Source organism: Adiantum capillus-veneris, chromosome 29 (genome assembly GCF_014529385.1).
Source record: "Adiantum capillus-veneris isolate H3 chromosome 29, ASM1452938v2, whole genome shotgun sequence".
In the NCBI taxonomy this organism is placed as follows: Eukaryota; Viridiplantae; Streptophyta; class Polypodiopsida; order Polypodiales; family Pteridaceae; genus Adiantum; species Adiantum capillus-veneris.
The window spans coordinates 124,561,584-124,583,104 of NC_140959.1; the positions used below are offsets into that span (position 1 = coordinate 124,561,584).

Here is a 21,521-nt window from a genome sequence, read left to right on the forward strand (position 1 = left end):
CCAGGATCTCACAGTTGGGCCCAGACCTGTTGGGGTGGCAGTGGATCATGCTCTTGTGTCGTTGACCATCTCTTTCCAGTTCAGTGTAGCGCACAGGCCACGGGTAGCAGCCCCTACTCGCTACACCTTCATGCGGGAGACAGATTCTGTATACATAGACAGGATCTACAGACGCCTATTCACAGAGGATCCATGGCGACCTCCGGAGGAGCTTACTGCTATAGTGACACAGACATTACATTATGCAGCAGCAGAGGCATACCCACACACCCAGCCTGAGCAGAGACGCCGTTCAGAGAGCATGCCTCAAAACAGCTGGTATGATGAGGAATGCCGCCAGACTAGAGCTAGACTTTAGAGCGAGGTGCTTTTGGGGGACATCACTCACAGACAGTTACAAATTGACTTCGACGTCTAGTGCGGTGGAAGAAGAGGGTATTTCTGGCTCGACTAGAGCAGGATCTATACCAGCTATCCTTGAGTCGAGACTCGCGTGAGGCATGGCAACTCTTTCATGAGCAGTTCCCCCCCCCCCCCCCCCCCCCCCCCCCCCCCCCACCTCTACAGATACATGTAGTTAGTACGCATCATCTTTGTACACAGTTCCTGGACATCTGCCCCTTCTTGATCCCCCCGATCCAGGCCCACACACATGTGCTTTTTTCACCGTTGAGATAGTGAAGGCGGCCATTGACAGGATGAGGACTGGGAGCATATGATCATGATGGCTTAGTGGCTAAGCATTTCATGCATGCTAGAGATCTACTAGCAGAGCTTCTAGCAGTTGTGTTTAACCGTGCCATGTGTGAGGGCTTGCCTGATACCTGGAGCCTATTTACGATTGTACCTATCTTCAAGTCGGGAGACCCTATGGAGCCTGGGAATTATCGCACCATCATGATTGGACACACATTGGCACGGTTGTACGCATCCATTCTTGAGCAGCAGTTGAGTAGATGGGCAGAGAGGGAGGGAATGCGTGCAACAAGGCAGGCAGGCAAGCAAGGTTCAGGAGAGGGTTTTCTACTCTTGACCTTATCTTGACACTCAAGGCCATCATTCAAGAGCAGATCCAAGACAGATCTATTGTAGCTTTGTGGACTTCCGCAAAGCCTTTGACACAGTACCTAGAACTAGATTGATGCGCAGATTACAGGAGATGGGAGTACCCACAAAGCTCATTTGGAGGATCATGGCATTGTACAGATCAGTAGTAGGGCATGTACGCACTTATGAGGGTCTATCTACACCGGTTCACTCCACTATTGGGGTGAAGCAGGGCTGCCCACTCTCTCCTACTCAATTTGGTATGTATGTGGATGAGGTTTCTGACTACATTGAGAGAGACGGTGATAGAGGAGCACCGCAGGCAAGGGACACGGATTCCGCTATTGTTATATGATGATGATATTGTGTTGATCTCCGACTCTCCGGAGGGGATGCAACGACAGTTGGACGCTTTGCATAGGTTTGCCCATGAAAGTGGTTTGTTGGTAAAACCAAGGTCATGGTATTTAATACCATCCCACAGTCGATCGGGAGGTCAACGCCTACATTCACATATGGCCAGGAGACAGTGGAGTATACAGATGCCTACACTTACCTTGGAGTGGTTTTTAGTCGACCAGCATTTTCATTGAGGAGAGCAGCAGAGACTAGATTGACCAGAGCCCACGCGGCACTAGGTAGGATGTGTTCACAGGTTCAATTTCAGGAGCCTCGGACGAAGCTTTGGCTCTTTGACACTCTATTGGCTTCTGCATTTCTCTATGGAGCTGAGATGTGGGGGGCTTCATTGGATCATCACGGGAGGACAGGTCGCACTGATGGATGAGGGGACATGGAGAAGCCTATGGTCTCTATGATCTAGCAGCTCATTAGAGCCAAGGCTTCAGTACCACGTGCCATTATTCGAGCAGAGCTAGCTGCCCCCCCACTAGTGGTTGAGGCACTCACCAGATTTGTCTCCTTCATACACCGCATGTGCGAACTTCCTAGAGATAGATACGCCCGCCTTGCACTTGAGTCCTCTCGACAATTAGCCATGTAGGAAGATACAGCATGTTGGTAAAGGGAGATGACATCATGGTTTCAGGGGCATGGGTTCCGCATAGACAGATTGCCCCCCTTCCACTACTCGTTGGATGCACATCTCTGACTCTTACACAGTCTGAGATCACCAGGCTCATCCGCGAGGACCTGACTCAGCTAGACACCAGGAGGACATGGATACAGCCAGCACAGGAGTTGGGCACGAAGATGGCTTTCTACAAGGAGCATGTTCTCCAGCTTATGAAGGACACTTTTGTGACAAGGCCCAAATACATGGACACCCACGTGTCTCATGGGATACGATGTGCTATTGGCTAGATACGCACATCTTCACAACAGCTACGGATCGAGACTAGGAGATACAACGGAGTACCAGCAGAGGCCAGGACATGCCCCCTGTGTGACATGGAGCCTGAGATAGAGCTACATTACACATGCCATTGCCCGTCTACTACGAGATACGAGGCCACTTCCATTGCTTGTTCAAAGATGGCTTTGGACCACTCTCTGAGAATCTGTCTCTCCTCGACGAGAGTCCACGTGCCATCACCATTTTTTATACCCTCAAAGCCAAAAGTAGAATCTCCATAGATTCCCTTTAATGCAAAAATCTCCCTCGCCATATAGTCTCTGTGCTCGGCTCCGCAGCATGATGGCTCTTGAATTCTCTGAGAGGTAGCAAGCATCTCATTGGTGATGTGTTTGTAGCTTCGCGACAGCGCACACATATTAACTGCTTTCGGTATCGGGGCCCAAATCTCAAAATAAAAATCTCGTCTTTACCCCATCCACAGTCGCACCTGGCATCTCCCTCCCCCCCTCAGTGCTGACCAAGCGAAACATTCGCAACCCAAACCCAACAATTTCGTGACATCTTCGATAAATGACCATGTGATCCTATTATAAGCTTTATCCAAATCCAGTTGCAATAGAATAATCCTGCTTGAAGAATGTTTCATATTCTACGCCGACCATTGCTACCCAAATGTTATCATAAATTGACATTCCCTTGATAAACCAGTGACGACCTTATCCAGGAGGGGAGACGACTTAAGGGCTACGGCTTTGGTAATAATTTTATAAGCCACTGACATCATAGTAATGGGGCACCAATGTTTAAGCTAACAGCAGCTTCGAGATGTGCTTAACGAGGCCCCTTTTAAGGCTCGAGTCCAGGACATCATTAACCAGAGCTCGGTGGCTAAAGCTTTTGCAATGCATTTCATCTATACCATCCATGCAATGCTCTAGACATTTTTGAATAGATACATTCCGTCATTTAACTATCCTACATATAACTATTGAGAATTCTCATCCAACAATAGGCTTCACAAAAATTTCAGTGAACATTTGAAAATGCAAATGAAGTTCTATTTCTACCATGCTCTAATGCATAACAAGAGTCTCCTTTTGAATCTTTTGGTGATGAAGCTTCCAAAAGACCTTTGCAATGTGTCTTCGGGCATCTGCCATGCCTCTTGTTGCATGCCTCAAATGCACGTGTATTGTCCTCATTGGACGTAATAGATACTTTTGTAGGCCTACCGCTTGCATTGTCATGCACACGCTTCTTGAACACAGTCATGTTTAAGGATTATTTTGAGATATATATGCAAGCAGTTTTTGGCGTGTTAAAATATGGAAAACAATTGCAGATAGAGGTTCATTTTCAAGGAGAAGATGTCACAAAATCACTCTCTACTTCAGCCTCCACTGAACAACTGGTAAGCAGATAAAATGCTTCCGCACTGCTAAAGCAAGTACAAAATCACTCTCTACTTCAGCCTCGACTGAACAACTGGTAAGCAGATAAAATGCTTCCGCACTGCTCAAGCAAGTTTATTAAAGAAAATCTACATGCCTCTCTCCAAATGCTACTGACTTCCCATGTGACAATATGCACACCAAGTGACAACATTTACGAAGGCTATTGATAAAAAAATCACAAAGAAAAAAGGTTATGAAAAAGGCACTCTCGAAGATCAAGATGCTTTGCCATCTTGCAAGCTACGATACCGCTTTTCTCCTCCTGATTCATCCCTCAATTTGATAGACCCCCTTGCAAGGTAAGCTTATTACCCTGATACTTCAGTGCCTGAAATCACATTCATCCCCCTTTTTACATCCACCTCTTGCAAAGTACCGGCATGGAAAATCCTTCTTCTGTGCCCTGAACCTGCTATCATTGCCAGGCCGGTGCAGATTATGATGTTCAGAATAATCCCTATAATTAGCCCCTTGGTCCCAATGTCCTCTAGACCCATCCCTGCCACCATCCTGAGGAGATACCTTGTCAGATCCTCGCTGCCCCCATGGCCTTGCTCCTCCTGAACTACCCACATGACTAGTATGACGCCACTTGTCCGCCAACGTTCCGTCATTTCCTGTGAAATTATCTTGATCACATTTGGGCCTTGGATCTTTGTCTTGACAACCACTCCCGGACCTCCTTGGCACAGGAGCATTTTTCATATCCTCTGGAGCTCCCCGTGACAAGCCCTGGGAGTTCTGCACGTGGTGACCAAAACCAGGCGGCAACGGTAGATCATTGCAAATCCTGCCTAAGAGAACATCTGTCAGAAGAATTGATCCATCCTGACCATCTGTTGCTCGCCAGACTTTCATATCCAAAGGGAAAAGCTTAGTCCTCTCCCACTTCCGCAGCTGCTCCATCGAGAAGGGCCCTTGAATGGCTTTACTGGGGTCTTGATAATACCAAATCTTTTCTTTCTCATTGATCCTGGTCGCCCCTGCTCCATCCAACCCTGACCTCGTAGAAACATCAGGCACGAGACCTCTTCCTTCAGGTGGCAAAAAGATTGTGTGTCCTGATATCCTGACAAAGCCTTCGGTGTCTCTGTATGGCGGCCTTGTATCACCTCCAGAAAAACCTTCCCTTCTGTATGGAGGCCTTGTATCCGCTCCAGAGAACCCTTCCTGTCTATCGAATCTATTTCTCCAGCTGCTATTTCTTTCCACACCCTTCAAATGGTCCCCACCTTCATGTTCCCGTCTGCTACCACCCATGTTGCCCCACCCACTATCAGTAGTACCCTTTTCCTTTCCATACCCCTGCTCACGATCCTTCTCACTGCTCCCAGCACAATATCCCCAACCACCATTTCGGCTGTCAGTACCTGTGTCATCTCCCCAACCACCTCCCCAACCACCATCCTTCTTGTGAGCATTTGCTTTGCTTCCCCAGCCATCTTCCTTGCTGCTAGAACATGTGTTGCCTCCCCAACCACAATCCTTCTTGGGAGCACTTGCATTGCCTCCCCAACCATCCTCCTTGCTGTGAGAACGTGTGTATCCTCCCCAACCACCATCCTGCTTGTGAACGCTCGCTTTGCTTTCCCAACCATCATCTTTGCTGTGAGAACAGGTGTTGCCTCCCAAACCACCATCCTCTCTGCAACCAGTACGTGTGTTGCCTTTCCAATCATCATCCTTACCGTGAGCACCTGCTTTGCCTCCCCAACCATCATCCTTACTGTGAGCACCTGCTTTGCCTCCCCAACCATCGTCCTTACCGTTGCCCGCCGCTGTGCCTCCCCACCCATCATCCTTGCTGTTGCCACCAGCATTTCTTCCCCAGCCATCATCCTTGCTGTTGTCACCAGCAATGTCTCCCCAGCCATCATCCTTACTGTTGTCACCAGCTTTGCCTCCCCAACCAAGAGATTTACCATCACCACCTTCCAGGGATTCCCAACCATAATAGTTACTCCTGGCACTTCCTCTCACGTTGTTTCTTTTGAGATCGACTGTTTTATCCTCCCACTCATGATCCCTTCTATTTTTCTCACCATTCCCACCCCATCCATTGTCTTTCTTGACAATGTCTGGTATCTTACAGTTCTCCATCTTTTGGTCCCATGAGTCGTCCCCAGGAGCATCCCTCTTTCCAATACTTTCTGGTTCCCCCCATCCATCATCACCTGTGCTGGTGCCAGGCCACGTTTCATTTTTTGTGTTGCCGCGTACCTTTACATCCCATCCACCATTTTGCTGGGAACCTGCTTTCACTGCCACTTTTTTAACATCTACACTCTCTGTCCTTCCAATATCCTTGTTATCATGTAGTTCTTCCCCCCACCCATCACCTTTGCACAGATCGATAACATCCTTATCCACGTCATCTTTCTTACCTTCTTTAAACCCAGCACTCTTGTCATCACAAGATGCATGGCCCCAACCTTGAGATGGCTTTTCAGAAACATCAGCTCGATGGTCTTTCTCAAAATCCTTGTTCCCTCCAGCTTGGGTTTCTAAATGTGAAACTACTTTGGGGCAGCCACCTTTGTCTAAATGATGGTAATGCTTGACTGGTAGACTATTCCTTTCCCAGTCCCTCCTGCTTGCCGAAACAATGTCATTTCCTGCAAAAATCAGTCGATGCAAAACTCATTGTATTGTGCTTACTATCTTGCGCTACTTCTTGAGACTTGAGATCAGCTCTTTACAGAAAACAAACCTTGTGCTTTTTTCAGTGAATGGCCATCATTGTCTGATTCATAATCAGGATCCATGCATGGATCTGAAGTGACCTCAATAGGAGCCCGCAGTTGCCGTTCCCTTTCAGACGGGCTACTCAGCAGTTGAAGCCTCTCTACACACTCTCTAAGCGTGGAGGTTTGTCAAGAAAAATCCATATCCCCCCAAAAAAATTCTTGTGACTAAGACAACGATGGTCCACATGCAAACACATTATCAATTAACAAGTTGACAGAAAAAGAGGGCAGTTTACAAACAAATGGGCAATCTGCCCACCTGCCCATCTGGAAACAGCCGACGACGTTAGAGTCTACATTTACAATTTATCCAGAATAACATTACCCAAAAGAAAGGATATTCTTTCCTGTGACCCTTCTCACTTGCTCTGTCTCTGAGATGACTCAGCCTCAGAAGCTCCGTATCAAACCACTGCATGAATGCAGAGACAGAAATAACTTGCAATTTACAAAACATTCAAAGATGGTAGCTTCTCCAAACTTTTCAAGCCATAGATATTAATTGCAAACGTCATCACAATCATGCCATCCAGGTACAGAAGAGAATCTGGAAGTTTTAAACCATTAAAATAAAGTTCACTGCAACATATACGAGAATAATATAGAATGATGGAAGGAAGAGCCCCCCCCACACCCCCCCCCCCAAAAAATTTTAAAAAAAGGCCCTGTGTGTGTGTGTGTGTGTGTGTGTTTTTTTTTGGGGGGTGGTTCATTCTCTATCAAAGATGCTCAAGTTATGCATAAAACATGTAAATATTCTCGTATATGCTGCACCGAACTTGTTATAGTAGTTCTTTCATTTTACTTTCCTTGTTACCCAGAAGACATTGTGTCACATGCACATGGCTGTGTGTGCCACATGGACTTGCTTCATTAATTCCAGAGCCAATCCTATACATATCTCTAGATAGGAGTGTCCAAAATCCTAGGAGGATTAGTACCGGCAATTTTGTGAGCCTTCTTGTAGGACCTACATGTCCGGACTAGTCCATTGAATTAGGTTTTCAATTTTGAAACCATCTTGCATAAATGGTTTGTACACACGTTTTGTCATATGTTATTACACTTCGGTGCACATCTAACAAGATGTGCATGTAGGTCTAGGCTAGAGAAACGTGTTGGTCTAGTTCTTTTGTCAAATGGTTCATAGATCAGTTATGACCATCCATCACCCCTTCATTCCTCTCACATTGGGAGTGCAATTTAACCCCAAATTTACCCCTTGGTGGCCAACTGCAACCCCTCATTGAGACAGATCCCAAGGTGCATCAAATCGGCCCCGGAGGTGCTTCCTTTTGAAGAGTCACCGTGCCGACATTCCCCATTCGAGTCAGTAGAGTCTACATTGAGGTATTGCATGTGTGTACATTCCGTTTACGCAATCCAAAGCAAATACCACATCGGCAACGGTGTGGGACCCCATTCCGTGCTCTCTCTCTCTCTCTCTCTCTCTCTCTCTCTCTCTCTCTCTCTCTCTCTCTCTCTCTCTCTCTCTCTCTCTCTCTGCGCGCCACTGCTGCTGCTCCTGCGCGCGCCACTGCTGCTGCTGTTTCACCCCCTGCGCGCGCCACTGCTGCTGCTGCTGAACCCATTGTAGCTGACCTGTTGCGACTGCACGCTGCCAAGGCTGTAGCACTTGCCGCTGCCTCACTGTGGCAGCATTACCAAGTGCACCAGGCCCGCTGCCCCCAATCTCTCACACACGGATACATACCCACACACACACTACACACATACACGCATACACACAAGTACTCCCTCTCTTCCCCTTCTCCCCTCTTCTTCACAATATGAAGAGAGGGTAGTTACGAAGACAGCCATGTCTTCCCCCATCATCAAGACGCCGGCATCGACAATGAAGACAACGTTCATGCTCACGAACAAGAGGCTTGCACAATTGGAGAAGGACATGAAAGAATGGCGGATGGAGAGAGAGATATGGGAGGAGGAGAAAGCCACCCTCATCAAGCTATGGAACGAAGAGAAGGAGGACATGAGAGCGGAAATCCAAAATCTCAAAGAGGAGAAGGAGAGAAGGGAACGGGAGAACGGGAAGGAGAGGGAGAGATGGAGGAAAGAGCAAGAAGAGATGAAGGCACAAATCGATCTCCTTCATGCTTCCATCACATCCCTCACCCCCGAAGAAGGAGAGATTAAAGAGGAGGCTAAGGAAGCCCTCAAGGAGGAGATCACCAAAGCCCTCACCGCAAGCATTGAGGACAAATTAGAGGCCACCAAAGAAGGATGGGTCGAGGTGGTCAAAAAGAACATCAAGAAGGTTGCAAGAGAGGAAGCCCAAAAAGATGAGGTACTCATCGTACACACAACCATCGAGGAGGAGAAGATGCGACAAGCTCGCCGTCTCAATGTGCGAGTGACCGGCATCAAAGAAGAAGAAGGGTCTACACCCGAGAGCGATGGGAAAGCTTTATGCAAGAAAGTGGGATACAAGGAAGAAGAGATCCCTTTCTCCAAAGTTTGGAGAGCCGGCAAAGATCCAAAGAAGAGAGCTCTCATCCTCCAATTCGCCTCCGAGGAGTCTCGAACTTCTTTCCTCCGAAAGAGGGTCATCCTGAGAGGGCTAGAAGGCCCCCCGATTTATCTTGATGATGACCTCACAAAGATGCAACAAGATCACCATCGCGCGTGCATGTCTAGAGTCCACCAAGCCCGCAAAGAAGGGAAGAAGGCAGTATATCGAGATGGTAGGGTTATCATTGATGGCAAGACCATCGCATAGGGACTAGCGGCCTGTGGGACACACGAGGAGATTCATGTCACGGTTTGGAATTGCAATGGAGACCTATGGACACACCCAGAGAGACTTGAGGAGGTGATGAGAGGTCGAGACATCATTCTACTTACAGAGACACACGAGAGCCCAGAGAGAGGGCTACCACGGATACATGGATTCCAGTGGGAGTCTCTACATCGGGGGTGTATGCGCCAGCACACCACTCGTGGCTCAGGAGGAGTGGCCATACTCTTTAGACAGGGGCTTCACAGTAGACTACAGATTGTTGCCCGGGACCCACAGGCCCGCTACATGTGGATTCGCCTCGAGCTCTCACGAGACAGGATCGTCTACATTGCCCTTTGCTACTTTGCTCCCACAGGCTCCAGATTCGCCCCTATTGAGCAGGAGTCACCGTACACATGCCTCACGGAGGAGATTATGGAGTACTCCACACTGCGTGAAGTCTTCCTTATGGGAGACTTCAATGCTCGTACGCGCAGTGAGCAGTGTGAGGCATATGACCACGAGGACCCAGAGGCACTACACACTCTAGATGAGGAGGCTACTATGAGAGATACAGCAGACAGAGCTCCAGTCACAGCCTACGGACGACATCTACTTCGACTTGGCTCCCAGCACCGTCTCGTTATTTATAACGGGATGGTCCAGTGGCCCACCTCAGGGGGCCTGACTTGTATGCCACATGGAGTTGCAGAGGGAGGGGGGAGTACAGTCGACTATATTCTGGGACCCAGGGAGGCTACACACCTTATCACATCCTTCACCATTCCACCCATACCCATCGGAGCCGACCACACATACCTCTCTTTCTCCATCACCGGAGATACCATCCCACACAGCTCCACAGCACACACTCCACACACCACCATCCATTTCACACATGAGCTAGCCTCTCTTTACTCGGCCGAGGTCGAGCATGGCCTATGCCTCATCCACCCATCCACACCACTCTCAGTTCTCACATCACATATCTCTTCCGTTCTCCACACTTCAGCTATTAGCTCCTTTCCACACACCACTCACACAGGACGCACTCCCCCCCCCCCGGGACTATGCCTCAGAACCGCTGGTATGATGATGAGTGCAGAGAGCTATACCGACGCCTCCGCGCACAGCGAGCCTTAGGAGAGATCACAGAGAGAGAGGCCAGACGGCATATGAAGACGCTGACACGCCAAAAGCGGCGAGCATTCGAAGAGGCACAGGAGCTTGAGCTATACCGCCTATTCATGAGCATGGATAGCGCGACAGCATGGCGCACCCTGCGCGAGCCACGTCCGACTACAGCTATTGAGGATCCACAGATATGGCATGATTATGCAGAGCGACTTTACGAGGTGCCAGGACAGCCTCCTATCCCACAGCCACACGAGCTACGCCCCACGTGCTCCTCCTTCTTTACAGCACAGATGGTAGAGAGGGCCATACGCCGCATGCAGCACAGACGATCAGCTGACCATACTGGATTACAGAGTGAGCACATCATTTATGCGGCCTCCACTATAGCCCCGTTGATTGCACATGTCTTCAACCGGGCTATAGGGGAGGGCTTCCCAGAGGAGTGGACACAGCACACCATAGTGCCTATCCACAAATCTGGCGACACCCTGGATCCAGGGAACTACAGGACTATCATGATTGGCCACACGATGGCCAAGCTATATGGAGCAGTACTTGAGGCACAGCTCAGCTGCTACGCAGAGATCGAGGGTTTACGAGCTCCAGGCCAGGCAGGTTTCAGACGAGCTTTCTCCACCACTGATCACATCTTCGTTCTGCGCTGCCTCATTGATGGGGCAAAGGCGCGGAAGAAGAGGCTTTACTGCTGCTTTGTGGATTTCCGCAAGGCCTTTGACACAGTCCCACGCGAGAGACTCTTCCAGCGCCTTCACAGCATTGGGGTACCAACAGAGATGATTTGGGCCATATATGCTCTCTACGAGAAGGTGACGGGTCGAGTTCGTTGCCCAGGCGGTTTTTCAGAGACCATTGCTAGCACCATTGGTGTTAAGCAAGGATGCCCACTCTCCCCGACACTCTTTGGGCTCTACATCGACGAGATCTCCGACTACATACTGCGAGCAGGGGGAGAGGGGAGCGACTTGGCAGGTACTCCGGTCCACATCATGTTATATGCTGATGATATTGTGTTGATTTCAGAGTCACCCGAGGGCTTGCAACGCCATCTTGAGGCCTTGGACGAATTCAGCACACACAAGGGGTTGACTGTGAACCTTGGCAAAACCAAGGTTATGATCTTTCACACATCCAGTGCAGTGAGGAGCGCTGCCACCTTCACAACAGCAGGAGGAAAGGTTGATGTAGTCACCTCCTATGTCTACCTTGGCATCACATTCACCAGCCTACCAGGACCCTTCACTATGAGGCAGGCAGCTGCTGACAGGCTCACCCGAGGATATGCAGCTCTGGCCATGCTAGAGCGGAGATGCCACCAGGCACACTTTCAGGAACCCCGCACGAAGGGGTGGCTTTTCGACACCTTAGTCACCTCGGCCTTGATGTACTCGGCGGCAGTATGGGCACGAGGATTGACAGCTGACCAGTGGACACAGCTTGAGAGGCCACAGGTATGTATGATCTCACGCTTGCTCCGCAGCAAGAAGACAGTGCCACATGACATTATTAGAGCCGAGCTCGCCACACCACCCATGGTGGTAGAGGCACTATTCCAGACAGTCTGCTTCATCCAGAGGATGAGAGAGCTACCTCCTGACAGACTTACTCGTAGAGCATTTGAGGCAGCTATACAGCTATCAGAGAGTGGGCATGAGAGAGCATGGTACTCACAGGTCAGAGCATGGTTTGAGGGACACGGTCTTGACATGGAGAGCCTACCACCATTCCAGTACGACCCCCACTCACCATATGTTCACCTCTCTCGCAGTGAGAGGAACTTGGTACTGAGACAGGATCTGTGGCAGCTATACACTAGGAGAGTCTGGGAGTCACCTGGCTTGGGGACGAGGATGTCAGATTACAGAGACCAGTTTCTCACCATATTGTCCGGGGGGTTCATACAGAGACCACGCTACATGGACACATATATGCCACATAGCTCACGAGTGGCGATTGGTCAGCTGAGAGTGGCTTCACACAGGTTAGAGATCGAGATCGGGAGACATACTGGTGTTCCCAGGGAGGAGCGCGTCTGCAGAGCCTGCACAGAGGAGGTGGAGAGTGAGGAGCACTTTGTATGTAGATGCAGAGCATACACTGAGATCAGAGGCAGGTATGAGGCCCTATTCAGAGGACAGCCCACTCTCCGAGAGATCATGGACTCTCGAGATCAGAGACAACTCGGACAGTTCTTACTAGAGATACAAAGCCATCGGGACACACTACTACAGCCACACACAGCTACACAAACAGAGGGGAGACAATCGCAGCTCACAGACTTCTTTCAAAGGATTACCGCCCCTCCCCCACCAGACACTCAGAGGGGAGTGACACTCCCACAGGCGGAGGTGAGCCGAGCTAGACGACGACCACGAGTCACAGGCTACAGGGGCGCGAGCTCCCACCACCGACAGATCGAGGAGATCCGAGCCCGGGAGCGCCGTGCCACTGAGGAGCGAGTGGCCCGGATGAGGGCCGACCCGACAGCTTTCATCCGGGCAGCCTTGGCACCAGACCCGCCCATGTACCACATCTTACATCCCCCCATTAGTACAGGATGGAGCTAGATAGCTTGATGCATTCTCATGATTGTACTACCTTGAGCATATAGACATGCATATACCCCTAGAGATAGAGCTCCATCCCTCCTCAGATACCCCACTACCTACACTCAGTTCAGTTTTGTATCAGTTTTTGTTTCATTTGTCTTTCCGATAGACGGATGACATACACACCATGTACATTTGATTTGTCTCATAGGCCGATTTCGGCCTGACATAGACGTTAAAAATCTTTCTTTCTTTCTTTCTTTCTTTCTCTCATCAAAAGTCATTGACCAACTCAACATAGAGCATTGGGCGTATTTTCATTTGGTTCCATAGGTCACATTTTACCTTCGATGACGATAATTCATTCTATCTATCTATCGATCCATCCATCCATCCATCCATCCATCCATCTATATATATATATATATATATATATATAGAGAGAGAGAGAGAGAGAGAGAGAGAGAGAAATACAGGACTTTACAGTCAAGCCCAGGCCCATTGGTGTAACAAACTTGGACACCCCAAGTCAAGATTCTACCACGACACAACAGAGATTCACTTCAAAACAGTTCACAAAGACAACACGGCCCCGCGTAGTTCTGCGCCAAGAGGTATTGGCCCCAAAGACTGGCGCCTCTTTCGATATATTTTTTTATATTAATCTGTGTTCAAAGTACAAAGAGGGCCCGCGGGTCTCACTCTTAGACTCTACGTCCAGATGCTCTGAGTAATGAGCCCCAAAGGCCACTTATAAAGATTACATGGGGTTGCTAAAAGCAGAGCCCCCAAAAGCTTCAAACTCCAAAAGCAATAAGTTTCCAAAAGCAATAAGTTTCCAAAAGCAACTGGGCGTCCAAAACTGCCAAAAGCTGTCAACGTAATTTCCGGCCAGTCCGTACGGTTGTCAGCGCGATTTGCGGAGATCCGTACAGTCAGCATGATTTACGGAAATCCGTACGCCAGCCACGTCAGCAGCCGCTTTGCATTATTTTCTTGTGTCCTCGGGGTCCCTCGTCACTCAGCCATAAGTTGGGACAACTTCTAGGGTTGCCACGTCACCAGCTTGTGACATACCCCCCTCTTGAAAGAATTGTAATCGCCCTCGATTACGCCTGCGAAACAGACAAAGGCCATAAACTGTCTTAGTAGACACTGACTCTTAGTACCGACGCACTAGACACAACACGTCTAGCACTTGTACAAATCGACAGTCACATCACCGCACATCACAGGACATCTCTTCACATCATAGGACATCACATGACAAATCGCATCCAATTCATTTCAAATCTCAGACCATCATTAATCGGCAACGTATTTAGTAATCGCATCTAGATCCAATCGGGACCCCACAAATGCCCGATTAATTAATCCTTATTGCAATCATGTCTATAGAGATTCATGAGACCGAAATGATGCAGTCATTTCGTCTTTCAGTTCCTGCACTCAAACAAGTCAAGCACAAATCAATCAGTATCATTTTTGGGAATTCCAATTCATAAAGTCATACAGCACAATACTGTCAGCCCAGCAGTATCCCTGAAACCCAAAGGAGATCAGTGACTCTATATCAAAATTGGGGTAATCTGTTGACAAAAGAGCAGAGTGACTCCCCTCTTGTGCAAGCCCGCTGCACTAGATTCACCCATGGTGAAATCGGGGTTCTATAAGTTCCAAAATCTGAGGAGTGTCTGCTAGGTCCTCCTCCTCCATCCACTTCGCATCCAATGTAGGATAGTTCTTGAATTTAACCAAGAACTGCCTAATCGCTTTACCTTTAATCTTTCTATCCTTGTGTGCCAATATCTGTTCGGGAACAAGGATCTCCTCGCTTTCCTCCACTTCAGGTTGCTCATCTGGCTCCCCATCATCGGGCACATCGCCTTTAAAAGGCTTCAAGAGACTCACATGAAAAGCATTGTCAACCCTCCAAGTATCGGGTAGCTTCAGTCTAAAGGAGACATCATTTATCTTTTCTTTTATCTGGAAAGGTCCATAGTATCTCATGCTAAGCTTTAGAAAAAGCCGCTCCTTTCCCTTTTTCTTTCTTAGGCGTGCCTTCTCAAAACATAAGAGCACCCAATCGCCTTCCTTTAATTTCAAATCGTGACAGTATCGATTTGCTGCCTTCTTGTGTCTTTCCTGAGATTTCGCTAAAGCCTCCCAGACCTTGGCAAAAGCAGTGTCCAAGTCCCTCGTGTACTGGTCGGCTTCAAAAATCTTATCTTTTGTGCTAAGGGTGGAACCTTCATAGCACCTTCAATAATCTCAAATGGCGCCTTCCCCGTCGAAGAGTGGATCGTGTTGCTGTAGGCAAATTCCACCAAGGGCATAAAAAATTCCCATTGAGTCTTTTGATCAGAAATGTAAGACTTCAATAAATCCAATACGACTGAATTTGCAATCTCAGATTGCCCATCTGTCTGCGGGTGGAAAGATGACGAAAACTGCAACCGTGTGCCAATGTTCTCCCAAATAGCCTTCCAAAATAAACTCATGAATCGGTGATCTCTGTAAAAGACTATTGTCTCAGGCATGCCATGTAATCTGAAAATATGTTAAATGAACAGTCTCGCTAAATGATCCGGCTTGACTGTTTTCTTCATTGGAACGAAGTGAGCTTGCTTGCTAAATTTGTCGATGACAATCCAAATGCCATCATGCCCACTCTACGTCTTCGGGAGATCAAAAATGCAATCCATAGCAACTGCGTACAAAGTTGTCCACATCCTTCTTGAGTCTCGGACAAAAGAAGTAATGCTCCACACCTTTCATGGTGGTGTCAATGCCGCAGTGACCTGAAAAAGGTGGACAATGGCATTCAGTTAGAACCTTTTCCCTCAATGGTTGTGTAACGCACAACATCGTTTTCTTCATCCAGTAGCCATCCCATATGGAATATCCCGCTACTACCTCCCGATTCTGTATTCGAGTGAATAAATTAGAAAAATTTGGATCTGTGGCGTACTGATTGACCATGTCCTCGAAGCTTCTATGATGAATCGCGGAAATAGCCAAGACTAACGGCCTCCGGGACAAAGCATCTGCCACCAAGTTCATATGTCCCTGTACATGCACAATCTGGAAGTAAAATTGTAACAAGATGTCAGCCCACCGCATCTGCTTTTTCGAAAGTTGATTCTACGACAAGTAGCGTAAATTTTGGTGATCAGTGAAGACCGTAAAATCGGCTCCGAGAAGGCAATGTCGCCCCAAAAGCTCTTTCTCAAAAATCTGTGATATCAATTCCGGCCTTGAAAACAATCGGCTCTCATAAGCAATGACATGGCCTTCTTGCATTAAGACCGCACCGAGACTACGAGCACAAGCATCACAATATACTTCGAATGACTATTGGTCCCGTAGTCAATTTCTCTTTCAATGACTGAAAGACAGCCACCTGTGTGTCCCCACAAGCAAGGGACTCCTTTCTGTGTCAGAATGTGCAAAGGGGAAGCGACCTCTGCAAACTTTCGAATGAACTGCCGGTAGTAAGAACATAAGCCCAAGAAGCTTCTAACTTCATGAACATTCTTCAAATCGGGCCAATCACGTATAGTGTCAATCTTGGTCGGGTCCATTCGTACTCCTGCTGCTCAAGCGATGTGTCCCAAAAAGTGTATCTCCGGCAAGAAAAATTCACTCTTCTTGGCATTGATAACTAACTTATGATCTCGCAATGCCTGAAAGACTTGTAGCAAATGGTGTCTATGTTCTGCCTCATCCGTGGAGAAGACTATAATGTCATCAAAGAAAGCGCCGACAAAAGATTTGTACTCTCTGAAAATCCTATCCATCATTCGGTTGAAAGTCACTGGATCATTGGTAAGGCCAAAATGCATCACCAAAAATTCATACAAACCGAAGCTCGTCCGAAAGGCTGTCTTGTAGACATCTCCCAGCGCGATTTTAATCTGATGATATCCACTTTTCAAATCAATCCTGTTGAAATAGGAGGATCCCTGTAGTCGGTCAAGAATATCATCGATCCTCGGAATCGGAAATCTGTACTTGATGGTGATTTTATTGAGAGCTCTATAATCAATGCACATTCTCCAAGATCCATCTTTCTTTAAACCAACAACACCAGAGAGCAGTAGGGTGAAGTACTCGGCTGGATAAGACCCTTTTCCAAAAGGTCTTTCACTTGGTTCATAATCTCTTCATTCTGGGCTCGGCTAACATAGTAAGGTGGCCGGTTTGGAGGTGTGCTTCTAGGTATCAGATCAATAGTGTGATCCTCAGGACAAGATGGTGGAAACTCGCCTGGCAGGCCCTTAGAAAAGCAATCGGCATGAGTGTGGAGAAAATCTTGGCATTATCTATCAAGTTCAGACATGTTCGTTCTGTGTTCATCATTTAACTCTTTCAAATAAATCAAGTAAACAAACAGACAAGATTTTATTAATTTGGAAACGGCCGAAGTCGATACAATAGGGACAGACTCGCCCTTCAATTTTACATCAAGTTTGTCAAAGTCGCTTTTTTCGCCCGATAATCGATCACGGCGTTGTTCTTATGGTACCAAGGGACTCCTAGGACGACGTCACAACCTTCCAAAGGCATTATCTAAAGTCATCGTGCCCCAAATACCCATGAAAATGCAACCGATGTTTGCCAATGACACGTGTAATGGCTATGTCCCGTCCAGGTGCTGCTAGAATTGCCTCTGCTGGTGGTCCCATCCGATCAGGTGTAATCTCGAGCCGCACTGCGTGAAATGAAGTTTTCCTTCGCTCCTCCATCAAAGAAAATCAAGGCTTCTTGATCTTTCACTTTGCCCCAAGCTCGACAAAGTTTTGTACTTTCATCAATCATGCTTGGGTCACTACCCATGCAATCTGGGACCAGTCCTACTTTCATCTTGCCTTTTTTGCCACGTTCCTCAGCTGCTCTCGAACTCTCTAGCCTGTCTTCATGTTATTCTTGTTCTGCCTTTTCGGGGCACTTCGCGGAAACGTGCCTATGTTCCCCACATCCAAAACACTTCCCTTCGTTGATGTAACTGGCCCTCTCTCGGAGAGTGAGCCGGGGTCGTGTATCCTTGTCTTTCTTTTCTTGGAAACTCTTTTTCTTTCTACTTTCATTCTGAGAGGTCTGTTGGGTTCTCTGAGTCAAGATCTCATCAGTGGGGTAGGTCAAATTTCTCGAATGTATCGCAAAATGTCACAAAGTGATGACGTGGCGGACAGCAGAAACCCTAATTTCCGGAAATCGCAAAAGTCAAAAAGAAAAAAAAAATGGGAAAAATTTTGGGGAAATTTTGAGCGACGCAAATCTCTGCTTTTTGCTATGATTTGGGAGAAAGAGAGAGAAAAAGAGAACTTGCTTTTTACTCGCTCTTATTGAGAGAGAGAGAGAGAGAGAGAGAGAGAGAGAGAGAGAATCTACTTTTGCTTTCAACCTTTTGGGGCTCTGCTTTTGGGCATCCCTTGTAACCTTTAAATAAGTGGTGAGGGTCTCCCTTCTCAGAGCATCTGGACGCAGAGTCTGAGAGTGAAACCCTAGCCACTCTCTTGTACTTTCATCTTATTAATATAAAAAGAAATCCCGAAAGGGGCGCCAGTCTTTGGGGCCAATATCTCTAGGCACGGAACTCCACCGGGCCAGTGTACATCTATTGTGATCTGTGACTTGTTTTGAAGTGGTTAGTTGGTGTTGTCGCGGTTGATTCTTGACTTGGAGTGTCCAAGTCTGTCACAGTGGTATCAGAGCACGGCCAATTTCTCTTCTACGGGAAATTCGATCCCCAATTTTTTTTTCCGCGGCACCTATGGCTTCAGGCAATGATCAGTCCACTCCTTCTGCATCTGGAGATGCGGGCAGGGATCACAACGAAGATTCCGGCACGGAGTATGGCCTACCTAGGCCTACTCAGGCAGAGCAGCAAGAGATGGAGCGTCGTCAATTGATTGGCGATGCAACAAAGATGATGATCAATTTTGCCAAGGACCCGAAGATGGCAAAATATATGAACCAGACCTCTGTGGAAGAGGTACAGACGAGTGGCAGAGAACCACAACACCACTCCCGAAACCTGCTCTCAAGAAACCTTCTGCCTCCAAGAAATATACGGAGAAGGAACTGGAGAACGTGGTTGATGCACGGATTGCTCAGCTTTTCGACGTGCAAAAGAAAGACAAAAAAAGCACGGCAAAAAGCAAAAGAAAGGCACTGACTTCCCGGGATATTTGGGTCGTCGGTCGACATTCGACAAGGCAAAGAAACAGAAGAAGCGTGTCAAGTTTGAAGGCTTACCCAGTTCTTCTTCTTCTAACAGTTCTTCTAGCTCTTTAGACTCGAGCGAAGAAAACAGGAAAAGCAAAAAGCGAAGCAAGAAACAAAGCTTCGGAAAGGCCAAGAAAAAGGCAAAGAAGGCTACATCTCACCCAGAGACTGACAGTTCTACTGAGGACTCGTCTACAGACAGCTCAGATTCCGATGACGGAAACTTTTTTATGCGAACAAGAAGAGTTTTTTTTTACAAAGCTAACCAGTATGACTTTCTCAAAGATAAAAGCAAGAAAGTCCGAGAGTTTAAGGAAGGTGGCCACTCGATCAAGTTTGATACTTTTTCAGGATACTCAGATGCTTCGAAGGCTTTGTCTTTATACAGCAGTTTGACATCGCTTTCGCGGGAGGACGCTATTCAGAGCACTCCAAAATTCGGAGAGCTGCCTCTTACTTTAAGAGGAATGCTCGTACTTGGTGGTCCACGCTTCTTTTAAACAAGACTGCGCCAGTTAAATGGCTGAAATTTAAGAAGCTTTTTATTTCTTCTTGATTCACGCAAGAATATGAACGAGATATACGAGCTGCTTGGAACCATCTTCGAATGACCAAGAAAGATACAATCAATGCTTATTGTGAAAGATTCTGGAGCTCTTTTCTACCCGCCTCTTCAGTCAAGAAGATCTCGTTCAGAGAAAAGATTGAGCGGTTTACCTTGGGTCTACCTACAAAGATCCGAGATCACTGCTTGGAACAGAAGTCGGCTTCTTTTCAGGAGTTGAGTCATGCGAAGCGGGGCTTTGCCATTCACTCTGGCAGTCTGACCTACCCCACAGATGAGGCCATGACACAACGAGCCGAACAGACTTCTGGGAATGAATGTAGAAGGAAAAAGAGCAACCCAGAGAAAAAGGATGCACGACCCAAGCTTACTCCTGAGGAGAGAGCTCGCTTCATTAGAGAGGGGAAGTGCTTTGGATGCGGGGAACATGGACATATCTCGCGAAGTGCCCTAAAAAGGCACAGAAAGAACAGAATGATAAGAACGACGACAGGCCTGAGAGTTCAAGAGCAACTGAGGAACGTGGCAGAAAAGGCAGATAGAAAAGCAGAACTGGTACCACATGGCGTGGGACTTGCACCGAATCAAATGAATGAAAGTACAAACTTTGCCGCTTTTTGGGGAAAAGTGAAGGATCAGGAAGATCTTTTGAAGGAGCCAAGGCCAACTTCTTTTCACTTGGAATTGGCGGCTCGATTTGAAATTACGCCCAACAGACTGACGCCACAAGCGGAGGTAGTTCGACTGGCACCCAGATGAAATGTTGCCATTACACCGAGCATTGGCAAACTTCGTTCGCAATGACAGGGGTGTTCAGGACACGCGAGTGACGTTCTACTCGGAATCCCTTGGTACCACCAAAACTACGCCGTGGTTGACTACCGGGCTGAGAAAGCGACTTTGATTAATGAAGGGCTTAGAGATTGTACTTGATGAACTTCAGTTTCTTACTCATTCTTTTGGGAGAGAACTGAACGATGGATAAAGGTTGAATATGTTTTAACTTGATCAAAAGAACGCCAAGATTTTTCTCCACACTCATGCCGATTGCTTTTCAGAGGGCCTGAAGATCAAACCATTGACCTGATACCTAGAAGCACGTCACCGAACCGGCCGCCTTACCGTGTGAGCCAAGTACAGAATGAAAAGATTATGAACCCAATGAAAGACCTCTTGGAAAAGGGTCTTGCCCAGCCTAGTACTTCACCGTATTGCTCTCCAGTGTTGTTGGTTTTGAAGAAAGACGGATCTTGGAGAATGTGCATCGATTATAGCACTCTCAATCAAATCACCATCAAGAACAGATTTCCGATTCCTAGGATCGATGATATACTCGACAGGTTACAGGGATCCTCGTGCTTTAGCAGGATTGACTTGAAGAGTGGATATCATCAGATCAGGATAGCGTCAGGAGATGTCTACAAGACAGCTTTTTGGACGACTTTTGGGTTATTTGAGTTTTTGGTGATGCCTTTTGGCTTAACCAATGCTCCTGCGACATTTAACCGGATGATGGACAAGATTTTTCGAGAGTACAGGCTATTTGTTGGCACTTTCTTTGATGATATCATTGTTTTCTCCAAGAATGAGGCACAACACAGAAATCGTCTACTTCAGAGATACACTTTTTGGGACACTTTGTCTCAGCAGCAGGAGTGCAAGTGGATTCGGCCAAGATAGAGACTGTACGTGATTGGCCCGATTGGAAGAATGTC

General features: G+C 47.6%; 1 protein-coding gene across 2 annotated transcripts in view; it reads right to left on the reverse strand.

Annotated features, from left to right (window-relative positions):
- Window positions 1–3,701: 3,701 nt before the first annotated feature.
- LOC147419887 (uncharacterized) overlaps window positions 3,702–21,521 on the reverse strand; it is an 86,888-nt gene continuing 69,068 nt past the window's right edge. For both annotated transcript variants that reach the window (XM_086505361.1, XM_086505360.1), the window contains exons 8-10: window positions 6,908–6,978; window positions 6,530–6,681; window positions 3,702–6,434 (exon numbers count right to left, since the gene is read on the reverse strand). In XM_086505361.1, the coding sequence (XP_086361487.1) occupies window positions 4,141–6,434; window positions 6,530–6,681; window positions 6,908–6,978 (2,517 nt within the window). In that variant the 3' untranslated portion in view covers window positions 3,702–4,140. The remainder of the gene's footprint in view (window positions 6,435–6,529; window positions 6,682–6,907; window positions 6,979–21,521) is intronic.